The sequence below is a fragment of the Haemorhous mexicanus genome, chromosome 8 (genome assembly GCF_027477595.1).
Source record: "Haemorhous mexicanus isolate bHaeMex1 chromosome 8, bHaeMex1.pri, whole genome shotgun sequence".
Classification (NCBI taxonomy): Eukaryota; Metazoa; Chordata; class Aves; order Passeriformes; family Fringillidae; genus Haemorhous; species Haemorhous mexicanus.
This window is the reverse complement of record NC_082348.1, coordinates 25,154,740-25,176,802: the sequence shown is the minus strand read 5'-3', so window position 1 is coordinate 25,176,802 and position 22,063 is coordinate 25,154,740. Positions and strand designations below refer to the sequence as shown.

At 39.4% G+C, this 22,063-nt stretch overlaps 1 protein-coding gene across 6 annotated transcripts in view; it reads right to left on the bottom strand.

Moving 5' to 3' along the window:
- PARD3B (par-3 family cell polarity regulator beta) overlaps positions 1–22,063 on the bottom strand; it is a 388,514-nt gene that overhangs the window by 122,348 nt on the left and 244,103 nt on the right. For all 6 annotated transcript variants that reach the window (XM_059853260.1, XM_059853261.1, XM_059853257.1 and 3 more), the window contains 2 exons: positions 15,905–16,111; positions 14,717–14,945 (listed from right to left, as the gene is read on the bottom strand). In XM_059853260.1, coding sequence (XP_059709243.1) covers positions 14,717–14,945; positions 15,905–16,111 — 436 coding nt within the window. The remainder of the gene's footprint in view (positions 1–14,716; positions 14,946–15,904; positions 16,112–22,063) is intronic.

Genomic DNA, 22,063 nt, shown 5'->3' with positions numbered 1-22,063 from the left:
ATGTCACAAATGGATTTTTTAAATTGTCAAGTTTTCTTGTATTTTCACAGTAAGGGATTTTAAACGAAGTGGCTCTTCACATTAATATCCATCTCAGTCCTTATTAAAAGGGTCTAGAAACAAGAAGTAAGAACAAAAAAGCATATTTTTAACTGACCCAACCCTTTTCTTTTTTCAGAATAAATCCAATAGGAATATTTGAGTTTGGAAACTGTCTGAACACAGGCAAAACATTATAGGAATATCTAAAAATTCCCAGGAACAAAAAGCCTGTTTGTCTCCTACCTAACACTGAGTGGCTACACAGTGCAAATGGATCTGCTACTTCTGGGAATTCTGCCATATTTTAAATAAACAAACCTGGTTTCTCCCATTTTTTTCCCTCATTTGAACCCTAAACCCCAGCAAAGATAATATTCAAAACCCTGCCTTTTGTTCTTTTTTCATGAATTACAAAAGCTAAATTCCATCTGTAATTATTCTTGTGAAACACAAGTAGAAACAATGGGATTGTAAAGATGCAGGTACAAGATTCATTTGGTCTCAGACACCTCTGTATGTCAGTGAGAATAAATGAGTAGTAGAAATGTCTCTAAGTTTAGACTGTGGTTTTCAGGACTATCAGTTAAAATATACTTCTGAAGGAAAAGAAATCTGATATTGAGTTATTGAAAGAAACAGAGAACTTCAATATACTGGTTAGAGGTTCCCTGCTCAGGGAAGAAGTGGACCTTACAAGTTCTCACAGTCCCAAGCTAGGATTCCCCCAGCAAGCCTGAAAAAATATTCATCACTCCTAAGTCCACACAGAACGGGGACTAGAGTTAATTCTCCTACATCCTTATAAGCCAAAGGAAAAAAGCATTAATCACAACTTTATGGTGGCTCATTTCAACCTCCCTCCTGCTCATACCCAGGAACACTCTGTAGGTCTCATCCAGTACAAGACTTCCACAAAGTTCACCAAGCTTTGACTGGAGAATTTTGCCACAAAGCCACTACATGTTTGTATTTCTGTGGCTTAAGACCAACCCATATCACTTTGGATCATCTGTTGTTATTTATTTCAGGAAGACTGACAGGCTCCAGGATGTTCTCCAGTATTTTGAAATGACTGGGGCTTTTTCAGGTTCCTCAGCCCTTCCTTCTGATCACTCTGCTCTGCTTCACTTGGTATTTCTGCTGCACTTTCTGCAATCAGGTCTGATCACTTCTGCAGCTGATCCCTATTCCTTCTGCTTTGGCCATGAAGCAGTAAACATTTCTACCCTAAATCTCACAGCTGGCTGTGCAAAACGCAGTCTGACCACCTGGACTTTTTGTGGTGTCATTTAAATGCACAAATGGTATCTCTGATAAAGTAAGAGGTTATAAAACCTCAGTGCTATTGTACTTGATTGTCTCTCTTTGTTCTCTGTTTGAGAACTGCTACTGTATATTGACTTTATTAAAGTTTTGTTTTTTCAAGAGACCAATACAATTATTACAAATCCAAGTTCCAAAATGGACAGATTCAAAACTGAAACTGCCGTATTAAAGGTCTGTAACGATCTTTCTTTGCTCTGCCAAATGGATTGTCATCTCTGTTGATTCAATGCAACTCCTCTGTGCCATTCAATACAATTGATCACAACATGCTTTTATAGAGCATTTGGTTATCCTTGAAATTTGGTACCCAGGGGTCCTGGAAAATGCCCACAGCTTGAGCTGTTTCCCAGTGAATACCTTTCTCTATAGCCAACAGTAAAATTGTTCTTTTTCTTATCTTGCTTCTAAAATTCCCCATAAGCATTCAGAGAAATTCTGTTTAAGTCTCACAGCCTCATTCTTGATAGCAACATCCACTTGGTACTTTTAATTAAATCTCATGGCTTCAATTATCTGTATACAGACACTGTATCAATTTAGGTTGCTTTCCAGCCTGGATTTTTTTTCTTCCCCCCTGATGTTTTATTTTGGTCTCACTCTTCTGTTGGTCAGCCTTTGAAAGTGGGTCCTTGAGAAAGCTACCAACCACAATTTTTAATTTTTAATTGCTTTTTAAATCTAATTTTCAGTCAATATTTACAAACAGAGTGAAAACCTCATTGTGAATTAATCACTGAGGCATGAGATTCTCATACTTCAGTGCTTAATTCACAATCTTTTCCCTTTTTCCTATAAATTAGTGCAACATTTTATGCAACTAATTTAATCTGGTATTTTTTCTCCTCTGATCAGTGCTAAATATGAAATTTCCTCTGATTTATATTACAGATTTCCATATCAACCTTGATATTGCAGACTTGGTTTAGGTCTATAAGGTGGATATTAAACACATAATTTTCCATTTACTTATGTGGACGCTTAAGGATGGAGCTGGTCTAAACATGGTTGGACAACATAAAATGTTAGTCCCTGTAGACAAGAACTTCTATCCACAGAAATAATTATCCTGGTTTCAGTCTGACCTGCATTTTCTAAATACAACACAAGATTCTTCACAAAGAAATCTGCATGAGTAAGGAGAGCCCAAATTGACCGAGGAATTTTTTGTTTTCTACCAGGAATGCTTGAACTTTCTATTGAGCTTTAATGATTGTGCAAAGCCATTACAATATTACTGCAGTAACTCTGGTATCAAAGCCAGCAGACACCAGTGCTATCTCAGGCAAACAGCCTCAGGAGAGTGACTTAACCTTTGACCAGCAAATTTGATCTGTTATAGGCAATTTGTGTCCCAAGGTATGCAGTGAATGGCTGATGTACACAAAATAAACAAAGACTGAGAAAGACAATAAACTGACAGCCAAGATCAACAAATGGTCTTGGTGTCCCATGAAGCCATTAATAACAATATTCTGTCAAACATGCTTTTTTTCCAGGGGTGGGCTGGTTCAACATCTTTGAGTGCCTATGTGACCTTGAGAAGACGAGGCAGATGTAGTGATGTGACAGGAATATTCTACTGGAAAGAAGCTCCTTTTAGCCTGTGTAGCCCCTAAGCATCTCCTTGCTCCCCTCCCCTAGAGTATTTATAGTATGCAAACATGTAAATCCATCACCTCTTCTTCTAATCTTTTGCTGTTCTTTATAATAGAGACAGAAATAGTTAGTTTGTCAAAAAAAGAAACAGCCATTTACTTGATATTCTGGAAACTAATATACAATAGCTTCAAAGATTTATGTGATAATACATGAGTTCCATAAAAACAAAGAATAAGCTAACAGGTTAATACAGCAAAGGTAGAGAATTTTGAGTTTCTCCATGTGATGAGCAATTATACTCTCACACACAATCTTTACAGACAACAAATACACTTCCCAAAAGAGTTACCTGAGTATTTTAACTTTAGCCCTCCACTGTAGCCCTTTGCTATGGTGGCAAGGTATTGTTTTAATAAAAACTAGAAAAAAGAAGCAGAAGCAGATATACACCTGTAGTTGATTGCTTTATTCTGGTGAATTGAGGCCTTAACACTGAGGTAAATCTTATCTACTCACTTATTCTGAACCTGAATCCTCATTTTTTCTCCCCCCTACTCTAGAGGAATTGGTTCCTTTTTTTTCCCCTTCTTTTTAATCTTCTCTAGTGAAAGATCATTTTGTCTATGCTCCACTTTCAATTCCATACAAGTGCATGGACAGCAGTTTACAGAATAATGTAAGTTTTCCACAGGAGATCTAGGGCCAGCAGTGATCCTTCTTCCCACTATGACAGGAACATCATCTTTCAATTTCTTTAAACTCTAGCCTAAAACAAAATTCCATTCTCTCCAATCTGAATATCCCCACAAGACAGAGGAAGCTGGTATTTAAACCAGAATAAATGTTAAGGATGAACTAAATAAATATACTTTTATTGGAATAAGTTTGTTAGCATATTTTAGACTGTCTAAAATTTGGTGGGTTTCCCATCAGACCACTAGAACATATATTTTGTATGACTGTGGCTTCCTTCCTCCCCTCCATGCATGCCAGAAACGTGTATGTCTTTGAGATACTCAAGTATCCCTAAGACACAGATTTTAAATACTATTTTCCATGCAGGAGATGCAATAACCCAGAATTTGCTTTGTTTCAGCACTGGGGACTAAAGCCAGTTCTCCACTCGGAATTAGCAAGCTCACGTTGCCAAATCACTGTTCCCTGCTCACTGAGTGCACAGACTTCACAGGCAAGTCAACAAACTGGGCAGTCTGGAGGAGCAGCACAGGATTTAGAGGTTCTCAGGGTGGCCTTAGAGACCAGGGTCAGCACTCACACCACACACAGGCAAATACAACTTAACTTGCACCCTGCAGTTACTGAAATCAGCAAACACCTGACACGTAGGGAGAGAGCAGCTTACACCACTGCTACAGGCAGAGAGGATTCCAAGCAAATCTACACCTAGAAATTTCTCTTCCATCTCAGCCATTTCAGCCCAGAGCTGCTGGAGCTCTGCCTGATCCTGCCTACAGCACCCTCCACTCCTGCAGATGACTGATGGTTTGGGAAGCTACAAATGACAACCAAGCTAAAATAGCCTAAGTAGGAATTAATTACAAAAGAGATGAGGCAGAGGTCTTCAGAGATGAAGAGGTACATTAACCTATTGCAGCACTTACAATCATGATAATCTGCTGTTTTAAAGGAAAGAAATATTTGCTAATTTATTTTTTAGTAACTAAGTCTCTGGTGTATCTATAAACAGACATAGTCACTAAAATTAATCTGCAGCTGTATTGTGAACATTTTTTCCCAGAAGCAGTGCAGTTTGGTTTTGTGAAGTCTTCATTTTGACAAAGATTTATTTAAAAACTTGTATTTTACACTGTAGCCTGTATCAAACCAAACAGACAAAAAATAAAATCAGTAATTTAAAACCATGAATTGCTAAGAAGACTAAATGAATAAAAGTGAGCTTCTTTGAGCGTCCTTCCTTGCTGTCTGTCAGGGAAGCTGAGCAATCCAAGAATGTGTGAGTGAAAACAAACACTTCCAACCACAGAAGAGGATATGGAAAGTGTATTTGCAGGGGGTGGGGGTGGACATAAAAAGGAAAGCTAACTTCTTTGAATTGTTTATTTCCTCAATCTAATTTTAATTAAAACCAGAACATAAGGATGTCTGTTATACTGAGCTACTGTAATACAGATTTCCACATTAGAGGATAAAAAGCTAAACACAGAGATGACAGAGGTAGAATGAACAGTGCCTGACTCATTACTCCCTGGGTTTCTTTGGCTAGAAGGAAAATAGCAAACAACAACAGTGGCCTTCTGTCACCAGATGATAGCTTTACAATTCTATTTACACATTACTACCTACCAACCTGATGATAATCTGGGGTTAGTGTGGGGCCAGGTATTCACTGCTTTCAAATAAGGGACAATGAATGGCACAGGCACACAGTCCATTACTTCAAACCCAATACTGGAGTTAAATGCTAAAGAGCTGATAACTTAGTGGCTCATGTATCTTGTACTAAATATACACACAGAATTTTAACACACAGAAGGGGACAGGTTTTTCCATGTCACCATTTGGCTAACATGTTATATTTACCCTAGTTACTTTTTTATTCATTCTTTACTCTTTCTTTTCCACAACAAAAACAAAATAGAGCAAAAGTGGGAAGTTGAACGAACAGAAAGGGAAAAAGGAGAAGACCCCTTCATTTTCACTCCTAAGAATTATTCCAAGACCTCTTAAAGAGCAAGATCAAATTCTCTCACATGCATCATGGCCAAGCCAAGATCCTAGAGATGCCATTTTCACTGAACAAAGGAAGCAGGCAGGGGAAGATTCTTTGAATGTAAATATTTTTGCGAGGGGAGCACTTGATAGCATAATGAAGTGGCATGGTAAATGCCAAACAGCATTGTGACCACTGAGAAATCAGAGCAGTTGCTGCTCATGATAAAGTGCAGAGTAGAAGCAACTCACACTGAGGGCAGAGGCCAAACTAAGGAACTCTGCTGGGTTTATGACTCAGGGCTCTGCATAAGCTGGGTGACAACCAGGACAAGGGAGATCCCAGGCTGCAGAGCAGCGTAGAGAGAGGAGAAAGCAACAAAGACAGAAACCTGGTGACAAACAAACATTGCTCAGGATGAAGGGTTGAAGCTGACAGGAACACCAGTTGCCTGCTAAGTTAACAGCTGGATGAGCTGGAACTGCTGGGTAAGGATCAATCCTGCACCTCTGCATTCACATCCAAGCAAATGAGGGGAGGTGGAGGAGAATGGGGCACAGCCAAATGCGGTGCAGAGCAGGAAGCTGTGAAGAGCTTTTCTCACTGCTGTTGGACAGAGATGGAAAGCAGGAGCTGGGCAGGAAGGATGTAAAGCCTTTCTTCATCCTTCATTTAGCTGTGCCAGTGCTCAGGCACATAGATGGTCTGCAGCAGAGGCAACTCTCAGGGAAGTTGAAAGCTGTGTAAAACACTTTGTGCCCAGACTCTCTGCAAATGTTGCAGTAGAAGGCAAAATGCTGCTGGGACAGGCAGGCTGTGAGTGCTTGTGGCTGCTCAGAGCAGGTGACCATGCTGGCCAGGCAACACAGACCAGAGTGGGCAGGGAACAGAGCTGGAGCTGGCATGGGTAAGGTGGGAGCACTCAGAACAGGACCCAGCAGTGTGAGCTTTAAGAGAAACTCACAATCTGCAAGCAACACAAGTCCAAGCAGAAAGGGAAGAAGTTTCTCTGTGGTCATGTCTTCAGTGTGCTGTGTAGTAAGTCAGCAAATTTCAGACAGTGCTCCACTGATTGGATTTAAGGTTCATGAAAAGATGACATCCCATACAGGACTTTTGTGAAAGGGGGAAAATGCTGCCAGTCCTTATGATGACAGAGTAAGGCCAACAAGAGGAGTAATCTGCAGAGGAAAAAATAGTTTGTGCATGGCAAATTTGAAACAATTTTTTTTTCTTTCTTTTTTTTTTTTTTTTAGCAAGACAACATAAAATCAGGGTAAAAGATAGAAAGCCAGCTTTAATTCTGAGGCATTATATTCCAAAAAGCATTTCTGAAGGTGAGAGCATCTGCAGCTAGAAGGTAGTACAGAGAGAAGGAAACCCCAGCTCGCCATCACATGCAGTAGCAGCAGCAGGAATGGGTATGGAGAGCAAAATTAGTTTCAGAAAGTCATAGGAAAGCTTACTACTTTTTCATTTTCTTAAGAATAAATTTATTTGCCTGCCACACTGTTACAGGAGTAACCAGACTGGTTTTGAAATGTATTTACAATTTTTAACAGGTTTAGCTGAACAATGATAATTTAAAGCAGGGAAATATTATTTTCATTTTTTACAAGCACAGAGGATAATTTTTATGTAAAAACTAGGGGTCAGAGCAGTGGAGTTAACCAGTGATTCTCAAAAAATCAGTAGCAGAGCAGGCATTTGAAAAAAAACCTCTCTCACAGTATCTCCTAAACCTTTTCCTATCTAACCCTAAACCTAAAATCTTTCCTATCTCCTAAACCATCTCGTCTTCATTTTCTTTCAAAAATCCCGTGTGGAAATAAAAAAGGGAAGAAAGAGACAGAGTAGTTCAAAGGGTCAGGTTTTTTCTAAAGCTAGCATACTTCATATGCTCTGAAATTGTGACTACCCCAAAAGGAGCTTTGTTCCTTTTATATGTCAGCAAAACAAAAGGTCAGCCTATTGAAATATTGGTCAGGTCTGACTTTCTTCTATTAATAACAAGTAGAGACACATTTTTTAAAGTAATAGTTAAATAAATGACCACATGTCTGCAATCATTTCGACTTAAAATGTCAACTGGATTTGAGATGCCATGTGCATTTAATCAATGACTCTGCACTATAATATAAATATTACTTTAGTTTGACTGTGTCGTGTGGCATAAATCATAATTCAGTGAAATGAGTATATTCAATTTTCTCTACAGATGGCTCTAAATGGCAATACCTATTAAACCAGCACCCAACAGCACTCTGTAGTTAAGGAATCTATCAGGAGTCCCCTTCTGTATCATTTCTCTGTTAATTGCTGCCTCTCCTCCTAACCCCTCCATTTACCATGGTCAGGTTACAAGAACTACTGATTCAGAAAATCAGCAAAAACCTGTTGTTTCTTTTGTTATTAAGGTAGAACTTATACTCAGCTTATATTCCTGAGCAAAACTTGGTATTTATTGGTTAAAATGCAGCACAGGAAGCATTAATTCAAATTTTTGTGGGCATGACTTTAAACCCTCTAGGACCTTTAACCATAATACATCTGTACTACCTTCAGAAATACCCAATCCCCACAATTTATATAGAAAACATGGAATTCAGGCTTTATCCTCAGCTAGATTTTGGGAGGATTTTAGAGCAAGGAACAGCCAGCTCTAGTGAATGATGGATGAACACAGTGCTGCAGTGTTCACTATTCCCCAAGAATACACTTGGCTTTCTAGGACTCTTCTGGCAGAGCACATTTCTTGAGAGATTAGAGACAGACACTTAGAAGAAATATGCTACCTCCAGAAAATACCTGGAGTTTACTTTTAGCAGTTGTGGCATGCACAGAGGTCAATATTAAACAGGCAAGTATCCATTAAAGTAGAATTTAAATTTAATCCTCACAGACAAAGCACGCTGCCTTTTTTTTTTCCCTTTTGCTTAGTAATGACTTGAATAATGATATTTCAACTTGAAGTGAACATGCAAGTTTTTCACAAAAAGCATGCTCCTTGCAAACAGTTTGCAATTTCGAGTCCTTTTAAATAGTCAGAGGGAACTTTCTGCTCTGATCTGTTAAGTAAATATAAATCTTGTTATCCAAGTTCAGTAATGAGAGTGAGGGGTCTATTCTTCACTGCACTTGCATACATCTAACGTTAATGAGATTTATGCATGCATATTAAGGGGAGAACAGATGCTTAATTAAACAAATCAGCCTTTAGTAGGCAGTCTGCATGATCATCTTCAGTACAAAACCCCCTTATTTTCTCTGCTTTAGTCTGACTGTGAATGCAGCCAAGGAGGAATTAATATGGTGGAGGAAAAGAAAAAGTCGTACATGTAAAATGAAACATTTGTTTGGTTTTTTAGTTTAAAATACTTGAAAAATTTGAGATAGATTGAATTGACTAGCTATATCCTCTCTCTCATGTTCTTATGCTCTTTAAAGGAAAGTGGAGTTTTATTTACCAATTTACCTAAATGAAAATTTTATTGTGCAAAGGAAATCAAGGCCTCTAAATAACTCATCTGCCTCATTAACTCATGCTGTCTTACAAACACACATCATCCATCTCAGATAATTCTGCAACTGAGAACGAAAAAATCTAAAATAACTTTAGCCTATTTAAAACATAATTTAATCTAGTTGTGGGGTTTTTTATCTATCAATGTCCATATTGATTTCCAGCATCATACACAGGTAAATACATTAAAAAGTTATATACATCACCTCTCTCCAACAAGTCACATCTTTATTTCACATCTTTATTATTTGCTCCTTCTTTATCTACTGCTACCTTTTCTTCTACAACACTCAACTTCTAAGGGCAACAGAGTAGAGAAAAAAAAAATCTCTCCATAAGTTATCATAGTGCCACACTTAATGGAAGTCAATATCTGTATATTATGCTATCTACTCTGCAATACCATTACAGGCTCAACAGTGCTGGTTGTAAAAAGTATCATTCAGAGCACAAGGCCTATAATAGTAGTAATGAAAAAAGGGTCATTTCTGTCTTCCAACTAGAATGAAAAATTAAAATCACTAAGGCACTTAGCTCAAAGGAAAATTGGCAAATTAAAGGGACAAAAAATAAAATATTCATGGCTCATATTGTGAAATGGAAGGTAAATAATTTAAGATGAACTATTATGTGGGAAATTGCACTCTTTCTGAAGAGAAAAAGGCAAATCTAACTAATACACACATATATATTCCTGCTTCCTGGGCTTGCAGTTATACGTATATGTGCACAAATATGCAAGTCATGGTTGAAGAGCAATGCTGCTGGGGGAGAGACATTTTCTCACCTATACTAACTCTTAAAATATTTAATAGTGAAACAGTCAAGTTGTCAAGCACTGCTTTATATGGAGAAGGTTGGCTGTATTTTCTTCCTGAGTCCAGCCTAGAATTGCAGACTGAATGAGAGAGTGCTCTCCTACTGCACTCCACTTCAGCACAACTCTTTACTCCGAGTCACCAATTACATACTTGCTCTTAGATTTTTATGCCACACAAAAAAATTATGACTTCAGCCTCCTGGTCTCTGCCTGGGGGAGCTACCTATTAAAATGCCATTGGTGTGGCTGCAGTCCATTAGCTATCTTACCTTCATATCCATAAAACTGAAAGGGCTGCCCAGAATTTTTACAATCACTATCTGGAAAAGGTAGAGAGAGCCATAGACTTATGTTTATTATACTCCAGCACTGTAACAACTGCTCTGGGATTCGGATACAGAACTACAGAGGTCACATTTCCCTGGTGATTTAAAGGTTCAGTCTTCTGCCAACTTAATTTGGAAACACAAAGCCTACCTTTGTCAGAAGACAGTATTTTGCTAGTCTTCCAAAGCATGGCAATACAATAAAGACAAGCCTACAAATTTAAAATCTGGAGTTCATCGCCTAGCAAACTGAGGAATATTTTTAAAATTTATTTTATTAACCTCTTGGTTAGATGAGCTTTGCATCCTTGGTCCTAAGTGACAATACATTTTGCATTAGTGTTCAGCATCAGGGATTTCAAACATCCTGCACCAATGGGTTAACTAACCCTTCCAAACAGCCTACAGGGCCCTCCTCACAGAGCTTTTGACAGTTCTGAGCAATGACACTACACAGTAGCTTTTTTCAAAGCCACAAATATGCTGTTTCACTACAGTGTTTCTCCTGAAAATACTGAACACCTTCAAAAAGAAGTACAGGGAAGCTCATTTCATGTCCAGCAGTCTTCTAAGACTCATGGTGCCTGGAAAGAATCAGTCAGCTCAATGTGAGAAAAGGAATGAGCCAAGAATTAAATGTGGCATTGTGCAATCTTGCTGCTCTTCCCTTGCACAGAACTCAGTATTATTTCTGTTCTGAAAAAGATTCAGTGTAAATGCTACACACTAGCCTGTCCCCAAGACTGAAGCATACCTTTAGTCACAATTGAAAGTGTTTAATATGATTGTTTTCTTGACACACAGTATCAGTTTACTGTTCAGTCTGCTGTCTAGTGGTGGGTTATTAGTGACCAGTGACAGCATGATGTGCCAGAAAACATCAACAAGTAAAACATGTAAAATGCCCCTTGGCCAGTGTTACACAAAACCAGTTAAGACCCAACTTCTGTTGTTCTTTGGACAGCACATATACACCTTCAGAACCAAGGCAGGCAATATATGCACCAGAACCAACCAAGGAAACAAAGCACTGTGCAGTCAGCACCACAGTGAAACAGTACTTTGGATTATAGATTGTAACCAGTGTCACCTGCATTTCAAACCTCCAGTACATTAACCTACTTTGCCCAAATGCTACTGTCATTAATATGCTGCAGCCAAGAGTTTCAGTTAATACTGAGTGAAAAAACAGGTCTTCAAAAAAAAAACAATGATTACAAAAATAAAAGCATGATTTCTTGATGGTCTCCCTGAATCACAGTCACCTAAATAAAGCTTCAATCAAGCAAAAGCTTAGCAGGAAAGCAATCATTCTTCTTTTTGTATGTGTAAAAAAAGACCAGGAACTACAAGTAAATAGCAGCTGAGCAACAGATGAGGCACTAAGTGAAATCTGTTAGCAACTGCTAACAGCTTTGCTATTTTCTGTTGTTAAATTAAAAAAAAAAAAGGCAAAATCCAATGCAGTAGCAATTGCAATATGTTCAAAAATCTCAGATGCAAAAGACTAAAGCTCAACAATTCTTGTACTACAGCTGAGTACTTGGATTTGGTTTTAATATCTTGAAATGCTTTGTTATTGATTATAAAGCAGAAGCCAGCCAATTCACATGGCCACTATCAAGGTAAAGCTTCTTACAGCTGTGTGTGTGACCCAGCAAGCATAGCACAAAAATCCCACTGAAGACAAGTAGGACATTTCCAGCAGCTGTTTTAGCCTCCCATTCTACTTTCTTTTGTCCTTTACACCTGACCCCATGTCATTCACCAGAAAATGCATGTGTCTTAATTAGCACTGAGCTTTCTGGCAAGATCTCTCTTTTTCATTGTCCTTCTGGTCCTGGAGCTTTCACCACAGATGCTCAGTTCCTACTTATCTCAAGCCAATTTTGACATGGGTTCAGCAAGTCTGTTTTTCTGTTTGGATGCATCCCACAGCACAGCAGAACCATGCAGGCACAGCTGAAATAGCTCTGAACAAAGCTGCCCAGGAACTACAAACAGCACGAACATACCAAAGTGGGGGTTCCAGCTCCCAGTAGGATTCCTCACATGGCTGCAATCACCAGACCAGTTAAAAAAAATTCATGACACTGCCTGGTCCCAGGAATATATTTCCTCTTCTCACCCCTGACACTTGCTCTCATAACTTTTTTCCCCTGGCTTTTTCTCTCCTGTCAGTCTAACAAGGGGTCTGTTCCTCCTTTTGGTGGTCTCACACATGGGGGATCACAGCACAACCACCACCCTACCTATAAAATGCACACTACAGATTTCCTTCTCCACAAGCTTTCTGCTCCACTACAGTGTTTACATTTCTAATGCCTCCTATGTGGCAGGTCCCCTTTCCAATTTAAATTCATCATGTCCAAAACTGGGCTCATCTCAGTTTCTAAATACTTCTTCCTACTTCTTTCTCTCAAGATACCAAGAATTAGTAGCCACCTTGCCTGCTGCAGAAGCTCACAACTTTTGTCATCTTAAACTTCTCTCTTTCCTTCCACAGATGTTCCACCAAAAAAACATGCCAGTTTCATTCCCACAGTGTCATAAAAAAATCTGGATGTTTCTTTCCATGCATGTTGCTAAAATACTTAGCATTCAAACCTCCTCCCCATCCTTCCTAACATTCACCCTTCACATCAGTACAAGACTCCAGTTTGAAAAAATACCTCTTGAATCTAATATTTATTTGGTATTTGATCTGCTCTAAATTCCACTATGTGTGGAATATATTCTGAACTAGGGAATCAAAACAAATGGTAACCTGCTGTTCCCAACTTTGCATATTGACCATTATCAGAATTTCTGTCACCTACAATAGCTTGTTTTGGATTCTAATGTCATCCCATGTTCTCTCTGGCTCAGATACAATACCCCTGTAAGACTTTACAATTCAAACTCAGAATCTGCTTTGTATCTTTGATACGTTAAGCAGCACTTATCCTTTTGTCAGACCTCTGTGCCACTCCCCTCGTCTTTCCTACTTATGCCAAAGAGCTAAAAAGAAGAAGGAAAAGAGATATAAAGCTTAAGACACACAAGAGAGTTTTTGAAGGCACCCTCCTAATTATTCATTTTTTGACTACCTTTCCATGTAAAGTCGTATTTTTTTAAACAATATGAACACAAATGCACATGCAATGCACAAGTGTGTGTTCACACCTCCTCTGTTCCTGAAGAGCCCATTTGAAAGCAGACTGGTATAGCCAGGCACATCTTATGAACCCTAACAACTGTTGAAATCATGCACATCTGGCACACAGGCATGCCTGTATATTTTTGACAGTGCCTACAAAGTGTTCAAAAGTTGATAGAACAATTGCTGATACATGGACAAAAGTCAGCTAAAAGCTTCTATGTAAATATAACAAGTAATTTTACTCTAGAGAACATCGTGACAGAAGTCCTATGTTCATACATTATATGTCCTAATGAAGGCCATGATCAGTGAATGATCTTGCAGCTGCATTTCTTAGATTACTATTTAAATGTATCTTTGCCTAAGCAATGATTGTGGATTTTGTATATATGAGTACTGTCTACAATACAGCACGACAAGAAACACCAACAGCATCCTCAAGCCAATGTTAAGTGCTCAGTGCTGTAAGTAACCACATGGTCCTTTGGTTTAATTTCCTCCATGTGACCAAAAATTTTTCATCACATACTCTGTATTGAATGCAAAGAGCTACTTCAACATTTAAGTACTCTACAGAGTCAACAGGTACCAGAGAGAAGGGTGTCAGCAACCAGCACCTGCAGCACCAAAGGTTCCAACAGGAGCAAGGAAACAGCCTGAAGAACTCTGATGACTCAGAGTTTACAGAGCCACAAAACAAACAGCCACAGCAGAAATCCAAACACTTGCATGCTGGGCAGGGAGGACAGTGAACTTTTGTTCACTGCAGGCAATACCTGAAGCCATGAAGCAAAGATTTTATCATTGGTAGTGGCTTTCAGCAACTGCAAATGTTAGCAGACCTTTTGCAACAGCACAAGGAATTCTGCTCTCCCTGCAGCTTGTGAAGGGAGCAGATAAGAAAGGGAAGGCAAAGGTCTAAGTGTGGGAGCAGGATTTGTATTACTCAGAAATATTCCCCACAAATCCTTCCCCACCGATACATGCCTGCTTTAAGCCTAAAACCTTGAATCTTTTCTGACATATGGGAATGCATTTCAAAGGCACAAAAAGACATTTTGTCTGCCAAATGTCTTCTGCCGCAGTTACAAGTTTGGTGTAAAAGTATAAACTGCTTTCTTTTTCAATAACATAAACATTATTTGAGTCCAAGTGCAATAATTTTTCCACTAGTTTATGAGAGCATTGGTTGTTTCCTATCTTATAATGAGAATGGGTGGCTGTTTTGCTTTGTAAAATGGCATACCTCAACATGACACCAAAGCCTTTCTTCTTTTTCTTTTCTGGATCTTCATTTTCTTCCTTCTTTTTCTTCTCTTTGATTTTAGATTTGCCCTTTTTCTTCTCTTTCTCCCTGCTTTTTTTGTCTTTTTTTGCTTTGATTTCTGCATCTTCTATTTCAGGGTTCCCTGGAGGGGCAGATTCCACATTTTGAGCTTCTTGACCACAGTGAGAGCTCTTATCAGAGCCACCATCTGCACAGAATGAAAAAGAAGCAGTGAGGATGGCTACGGGCCACTGAAATGCAAACATGTGAAATACAGCAAGAGTGTCTACAAAGAGCTCAAATGACTCACAACACTTACTCATTTAATTGAATAATTTTAAAAGCAGACTAAGCAGATCTAGTGGATTCAAACAGGTTTGTATTGCAAATTAAATGCAGAATTATTTTAATGAATTGTTTTATAATTATTGTTCCTGATATAAAAATCCTGATACAGTAAAGTACTTGTTCTCCTTGAAATCTAGCTTGTTAACCACGTGCTGGGTTTCAAACACAGAGCTTACTTCAACAAGAGATTCTGGTGACTGGCAAAGCCAATCTACGTAACAAAATGACTTCATTCACTCCCTGGAATCTTCCTATTTTAGTGGCTGAACAAGAAATGGATAAAATGCACTGTCTGGCTGGAAAAGAGCTGTGTTCTTTCTGCTGGGGGGGCTCAGGATCCAAGCACTGTTTTACACCCCTTACTAAAGGAGATGTATTTCCAGACCGGGGTCTATAAAACCCACAGTGACAGAATGAGCAGCAGGGTGCTATCAATACACTGCCTTATCTACAACATGAAACAAATTTCCTGGCTGGAAAAGGGGGAATTGTAAAACAAGAGAGATAATTTTTAATGTAATCTGAAGAAAGCAGCTGCTTCTTGAAGTTGAAAAACATAATTATTTAAGGATTGAGTTCTAAATCCTCCAACCCACTCCTGCCCCAGAGGAGATCAGTGAAAGACTTTACACTAAACCCAGTCAAGGTTGGATGGGGTACTGCAAAGACAGCTCTATTCAGTGGAAGATGTGAACAGCTTTTAAAATGTGATCAGCTTCAATGGGACTAAACCAGTGGCTCAGGGTGCTCTGTGGAGCTGGCCCTCAGCAGTGCTGAGTGAAGGTGGCTCCCTCAGTCAGTGCCATCAGCACAACATACCCTCTTCTCCATCCTCAGGTCCATCGTAAGACTTGTCAATGGCAGCTCGGAAGCTCTCATTGCATCCCCGACCCCGCACCACGTGAGGCCTGGGTCTGTGGAAAGGGAGCTCATTCTTCCTTACTTCAGCCACAGCAGTCTGAAGACTCTCGAGAGAACTGGACTTCTTTAATCCCAGAGTAGGACCAAAATCTTTGCCAGAAGAGTCTGGAAAACAAATGGTTAAGTTTTTACACCAAAAAACCCACACAGAGAAATTAAACTAGTCAGATACATTTAATTGTGTACTTTATTACTTGGGGCCTTTGAAATAGTATGCAATCAATGTAATTTGTTCTAAAAATAACATCAAGTTAAACCTAGTTCAGCAGATATCCCCATTCAGCCTTGGAGGGAATGGCACATAATTTACAGACCTGACAAAGTGAAGGGTGATAGCTGGCTTGCTCTGTGCCACTGCAAAGCCCACACCAGTGATGAGAATGGGGCTGCTTCCTCCACCTTTGCCAGTGATGGCCAACTGGACAGTGCTAACAGTCTCAAGGAGAGCATTATCTTTAGACTCACAAAAACAAACACTGCCACACAACAAGTGTTTTGCTTTTTAGAAGGAGATAGGTTGTATGAATGGTTGATATTTTGAAACACATTTCGAATGAGAGAAGATACATTATTAGTTCTAAGTTTTACCCAACCTTTTTCTTCAAGCTGAAACCAGTGCTATGATATCAACATGCACAGCAGCTTTTTCAAGAAACAAGCAAAGCACAGGTTAACATAAATGATGTTGGTGTTGCTGCCTCATTCCCTGATTACAGGATTGAGAAAGCACCTCACAGAAAATCAGAGGAAATACTGAGTGCCCCAAACCTTCTCTCTCTTTAGATGCTTGACTATATGACCTTAGAAAGGCTTTATTTTGTGGCAGCATTTGTGTTAATTAGTATTAATAAAATGATAGTGGAATAGGTAAAGAACAAAATTCAATGAATAGATGCACTCCAATCAATGAAGAAATTCACAGCTTAATTTAAAAGCCTTTGTAGCATCTGCTTAGTTTTTATATGACAGAACAGTAAATGTATCTTAGAAACACTGAGTAAGAGACTGTGCCTAGCAATATGCCTTCTGTCTTGGAGAACTCGAGTGCTTTTGCTTTCAACTTTTAAGTAGTGCTAACAAAAGCAACAGGAGAACATAAGAGAAGCCCTTCACCTCCATGTCCATACTGTAATGCCCAAAGGGATTCAAGGGTCACAGGAAAGACAGATATGTTTGTATGATTTGCTGTGATTTCAGCAATCCTAGAGTGCAAGTAATTCTGAACAGCGTGTTCAGTGAACTCTTAGAAGTAAAAAAGCCAAGAATTGGCACCAAATACAGACTTGTCAGTAGTGCCTACATAAAGCAATTTACACTTCCTTTACCTGCAGCCATATATGTAGCTCAAAGCAAGTGGGGGATTGAGGGTGTGTGTGGAAACAAACAGGTTTAAGGGAACCCTGGCTGCTCCATCACACAGTGCAACCTTCTTCTGTTCACTAATTGCCATTCTGAAGACTACCATTATTGCCAAATTAGCAAGTTCTACAGCAGAGTTAGAGGAATGACCTGCATAGAACATAAAGGTGCTGAAGATCACTAAAATCTTGTGCATCAGTAGGAGGCACTGTGGTGCCTATCACAGGCTGAGAAGGAGAAAAACCAAGGGAAAAATAACAGTGAGGAAAAAGGCCAAGTGAAAGGCACTGATCAGCAGAGAGGAAGCTCTCTCAAGTTTCAGTCACCAGCCAGCCTTGGGGGGCTCTTGGGCAGGACACAGGGCACAGCAATACACCGGCAGGGCTGCTGGCCCAGGCAGCCCAGCAGGCAGCCAGGCTGGGCTGCAAACCGAGGGGCTGGGGCTGTGGTCTGGGGTCCCTGCAGGTCCCAGCACTCTGCTCTGAGCCTCCCGGGAGGAGCAGCCCCTGGGAATGGCTCCAAGGTGACTGCAGAAGGGCTGGGCAGGGCCCATGGCTTTCGGAAGGTCCAGCAGCCAATGTTGACTCCAGACTGCTGCTACAGCTGCCTGGCTGGCCAGCAAAGTACAGAAGTGCTCACAAACACATCCCAGTGCAAGCTGTACTACCCTCAATTACTGCTCTAAGCTCCATTACCTGAAAAAAAAAAGGTCTCAAGTTAAATGCTGGTTACAGCCTGTTTATATAAAGCTGAGCCAGTTCTCAGACTGCAATGTATGAAGGCCATTCCTAAGAAAATCCAACCAACACCTGAAGTTTGGAGTGAGGCACTCATGACACATGTGAGACAGCAAGCTGTGTGCTCAGCCTCCCCACACCCACTGGGACTCAGCCCTTAGACACCTGAGCACATGGAGGTGTCCTTATTTGTTCAAAAACTTACTGAGAACCCTCACTCGAGACTGGTATTGAGCATTCAGTTGACCCATTCTAAGACTGTAATAATTTGGTATGAAATTTCACTAACAACAGTGAGAACTTTGTATTTTTTTACAATTCAGCTTTTATTCCTTCCCCCCCCCCCCTTTCATTATAGAGCTGCAGTAATCACATATTAGAGCCCAGCTAAAGATACAGGAGCTAAAAAGCTTCCCTGAGCAGGGAGACCTGGCCCCTTGCTTTCTGAGCCAGCATCTATTACTGGCTGCTCTCCAGAAAAATGCACAAAACTCCATAATGGACAAGGACTGCATCCCAAATTGGAAATTGCCTTCCCCTGCCCACACCAGTACCTTTTTCATTTCTGAAGACCTTTAGAACTGCTGTAAGCCTGAAAATGTGTTTATTTATCTCATGGGTAAAAACCCCCAAACCAACAAATAAACAACAAAAACTCTATCTTTTACAAGTTGTTACCAAGCAATTCTGGGGACACATGGTGTGTGTCTATATCTAGCCTTACCTGGATTTTTAATACAAAAACATAATTTGACAATAAGAAACTCAGCTGCTCACTGTGTTAAAATGTTTCTTTTTATGGATTTTAAATTCTTGAGCTGCTCTTTTACTGCTTCTTGTAGCACAATGATAAAAAGCCAACTGAAGCATCCACTTTATTGTTTTTATAAATGGTGAATTGCTTTATACATCTCTCCTGAATTTCTAAGAGAAAAACAACAGCTGACATCACTACCTGCCTAGACTGGCTGAAATCAAATTGCTGGTTTTTAGAGGTTATCAGTAACTGATCATCCTTTAACTGAAAGATGGTGTTACACACAGTTCAATTTTCTGCTCAATGCCAACATGGCTAACACAGATTTTTTAATTCTTAATGTACCGGTAAAAGTAAACCTGCTTTCTGTTCTTTTATTACAATTATTATTAGTCAGGTCTTTTCAATAGTATCTTTTCCCCACATCTGCACATTCTTTTCTGTTTTTTATAGCCCAGCTGAAGGAAATATGCCAAAAGCAAGATGTCAGTCATGAAAATCAAAGGGAAACAAATGACACAGCACTGTGGGCAATGCAAGCCACCCCAAAGGCAGGTACAGAGGGAATCAAAATGAAGAGAAGCCATGAATCACTGTCACTCTATATGAAATACAACTCCCAAGACACCCTAAAGAGTAAACATTTTATATATTTATCATTAACTTTATTTTCTAGATAATGTTTCTTCTTGAAAACCAAAACTAGAGGAACATGCCTAAAGGAGAATACTTAGAGGAACATATTTATGTGAGCTAGACTAACTTACTATTTACATTTTGAAAGACACAGTGAGATAAAAATAACTATAAAGGAAAAGGGAAAGCATCACTGAGACAGAGAAAATACAATAAACAAAAAGTTGTAACAAATGATAAATAATTTGATTCTGTTTTTGCCAGCTCCCTAAACACACAGAGTGCTGGTTCCTATTGCATTGCTCATAGTGGAGGTTCATGTGGACCTAGGGAAGAGAAAATAGTAAAGAACACAATGAGTCTCCTGGGATGCTGGAGAGAACATGGGACCACTTTCAGCAGGCCAAGTGTTTGAGCATGAGGCACTGATGGTGGCTTCTTCAGTGGCAGCACTCAGAGGGAGATATGCCAACAGCTTGGAAGGAAGCAGGAACAGCTCAGTGCCTGCTCTGCTTTGGACACTCACCTCCAGGAGCATTCATGGCATTCAGCTTGGGCTCACTGAACTCAGGCCTACTCCAACCTATCAGACCAACTCCTCACTCTACAAGATTGCAACATCATATGGTGACTTAAATTACTTCATGTTCCATTCTTTCTTAACCATTTGTTTAAAGCAGTTTCATTTATTTCTGATAGGAGTCACGGTATGTATAACTACAAAGGATTTTTTCCTCTCACTTATATTTTTATATTCAGATACTCCTTCAATCATCCACCAATTCAATGCAGAGAATGATTTAGGAAGGAGGAATCTGAAAGTCATTACATCTTTTAGCTTGTGATTTTCAAATGAAGAGCTTTAATATAACATTTCTGTAGAAAAGTCTTAGATCACATGGTAGCTTTTTCTTTAACACAAATTTAAACAGGTGACATAGAAAAGATTAAGGGTTTGATGAAAAGCAAGAGAAGAATCACTATCTTGCACTTACATATTAAAGACAAGATAGATAGTTTTGCTCATTTAATGCCACAATCTAAGCATTCCAGATAGTAAGCAGAAATACTGAACACAGAATAAACCTGCAACTGACAGAAAAACAAAATCTAATAAAGAGAAATCAAAGCATAGGAGAACTTAACATGTTCTCTGATTGCAAGAGACAGCTACAGTCTTCAGATTTACAGATATTTCAATCTATTTTACTACATATAATGATTGCAATTTAGCCTGCATTTGCACAAACTGCAATTTCAGCTATGAATAATGACAGATCACAATTTGGGGCCCAGAAGGTACGTTGAGCTTTAGCCAGCTGGAAAGGAAATGCTTGCAATAAGGCAGCCATTAGGCAAAAAGTGAAAATGCACTATTGTCATCTTAGAAACGTGAGGTGGTGTCGCTGGTTTCTACAGTCTGATCACTAACAAACAACAACGCTGCAATGAAAGGTGCTACTATTTCAAAAAGAGCATGGATGGCATTAAACATCTCAAAATGCTAACAAGTTTCCCAGTGCAACAATATTGAAGCCAAGAATGAGAAGCAAAAGCAGAGGTTCAAGCAAAAGTCTCAGGAAGGGGCACGTGCACTTCCCAGGGTGGTGCTGAAAGTCAGACAAAATGCAGCCAAGCCTGTCTTTGCACAGAAACCCTGTGATCTTATCTGCTGAAATAATTCTCTCTCTTCATCTGGTTACAGAAGTCCACCCTCTCACACAACCTTCCAGTTCACAGCACAGCTCTGCATCCAGGGCAGTTTTCCTAGACACCTGAATCCCTCTTTCTCCAGCAGACTGGTGCCCTCCCTCTGGTTGGTACAAACTGAGGCACCTGCCCTCCAAACAGGTCCCAGTATAAATCAAGCTGCCTCTCCTGTACAAAGCAGGAGCTTTCTCCTCAAGGATATTTATGTATAACCTGACTTGAGATATGGGTGTTACAACCTGCTAGAGGAAAACTGCAACAGGAGAAGCAATGCAGACAGGAAAAAGTCCAGTTTTTAGAAAACAGGATTCCCAGTGGTTTCAGGCACCTTGTAAATTGATCAGTCTGGAACTGAGTAGTAGCAAAAAAAATTCCAGTGCCCTGTGATTGCTTTATTTCTACCTTCACACCTGCCCTCTAAAAGGGTCAAACATTTAAATCCAGCTTTAAAAGATTGGGAAATGTGACACTTTCTGAGACTAATTGATATAAATTAAGCTTCTCAAACTAAACCAACATTTTTGTTCCCAGGCCAAAGTTTAACATGAAGTAAAGAATCCCTGCACTAATATTTAAACAAAGTCACTTCTGATGGGATGAGGCTGACATCTAGACTGTTACCTTTTGATCTGTAGGACAGAGAGAGGGAAGCTTCTTTAGTACTAGAACAGAAGAAAGCAAGCCAAAACTTACATTAAAATCATGGTTATGATCTATTTTGTTAAGCCTTAAGCCTACTTTGAAATAAACTGCTGAATTATTACTCAATCCTAGTCATCAAGCCTAAAATAATATTTTTAAAAATCACTGATTTAAATCAGAAGTAACAAATTAGAAGAATGCAAGGAGTTCATATTA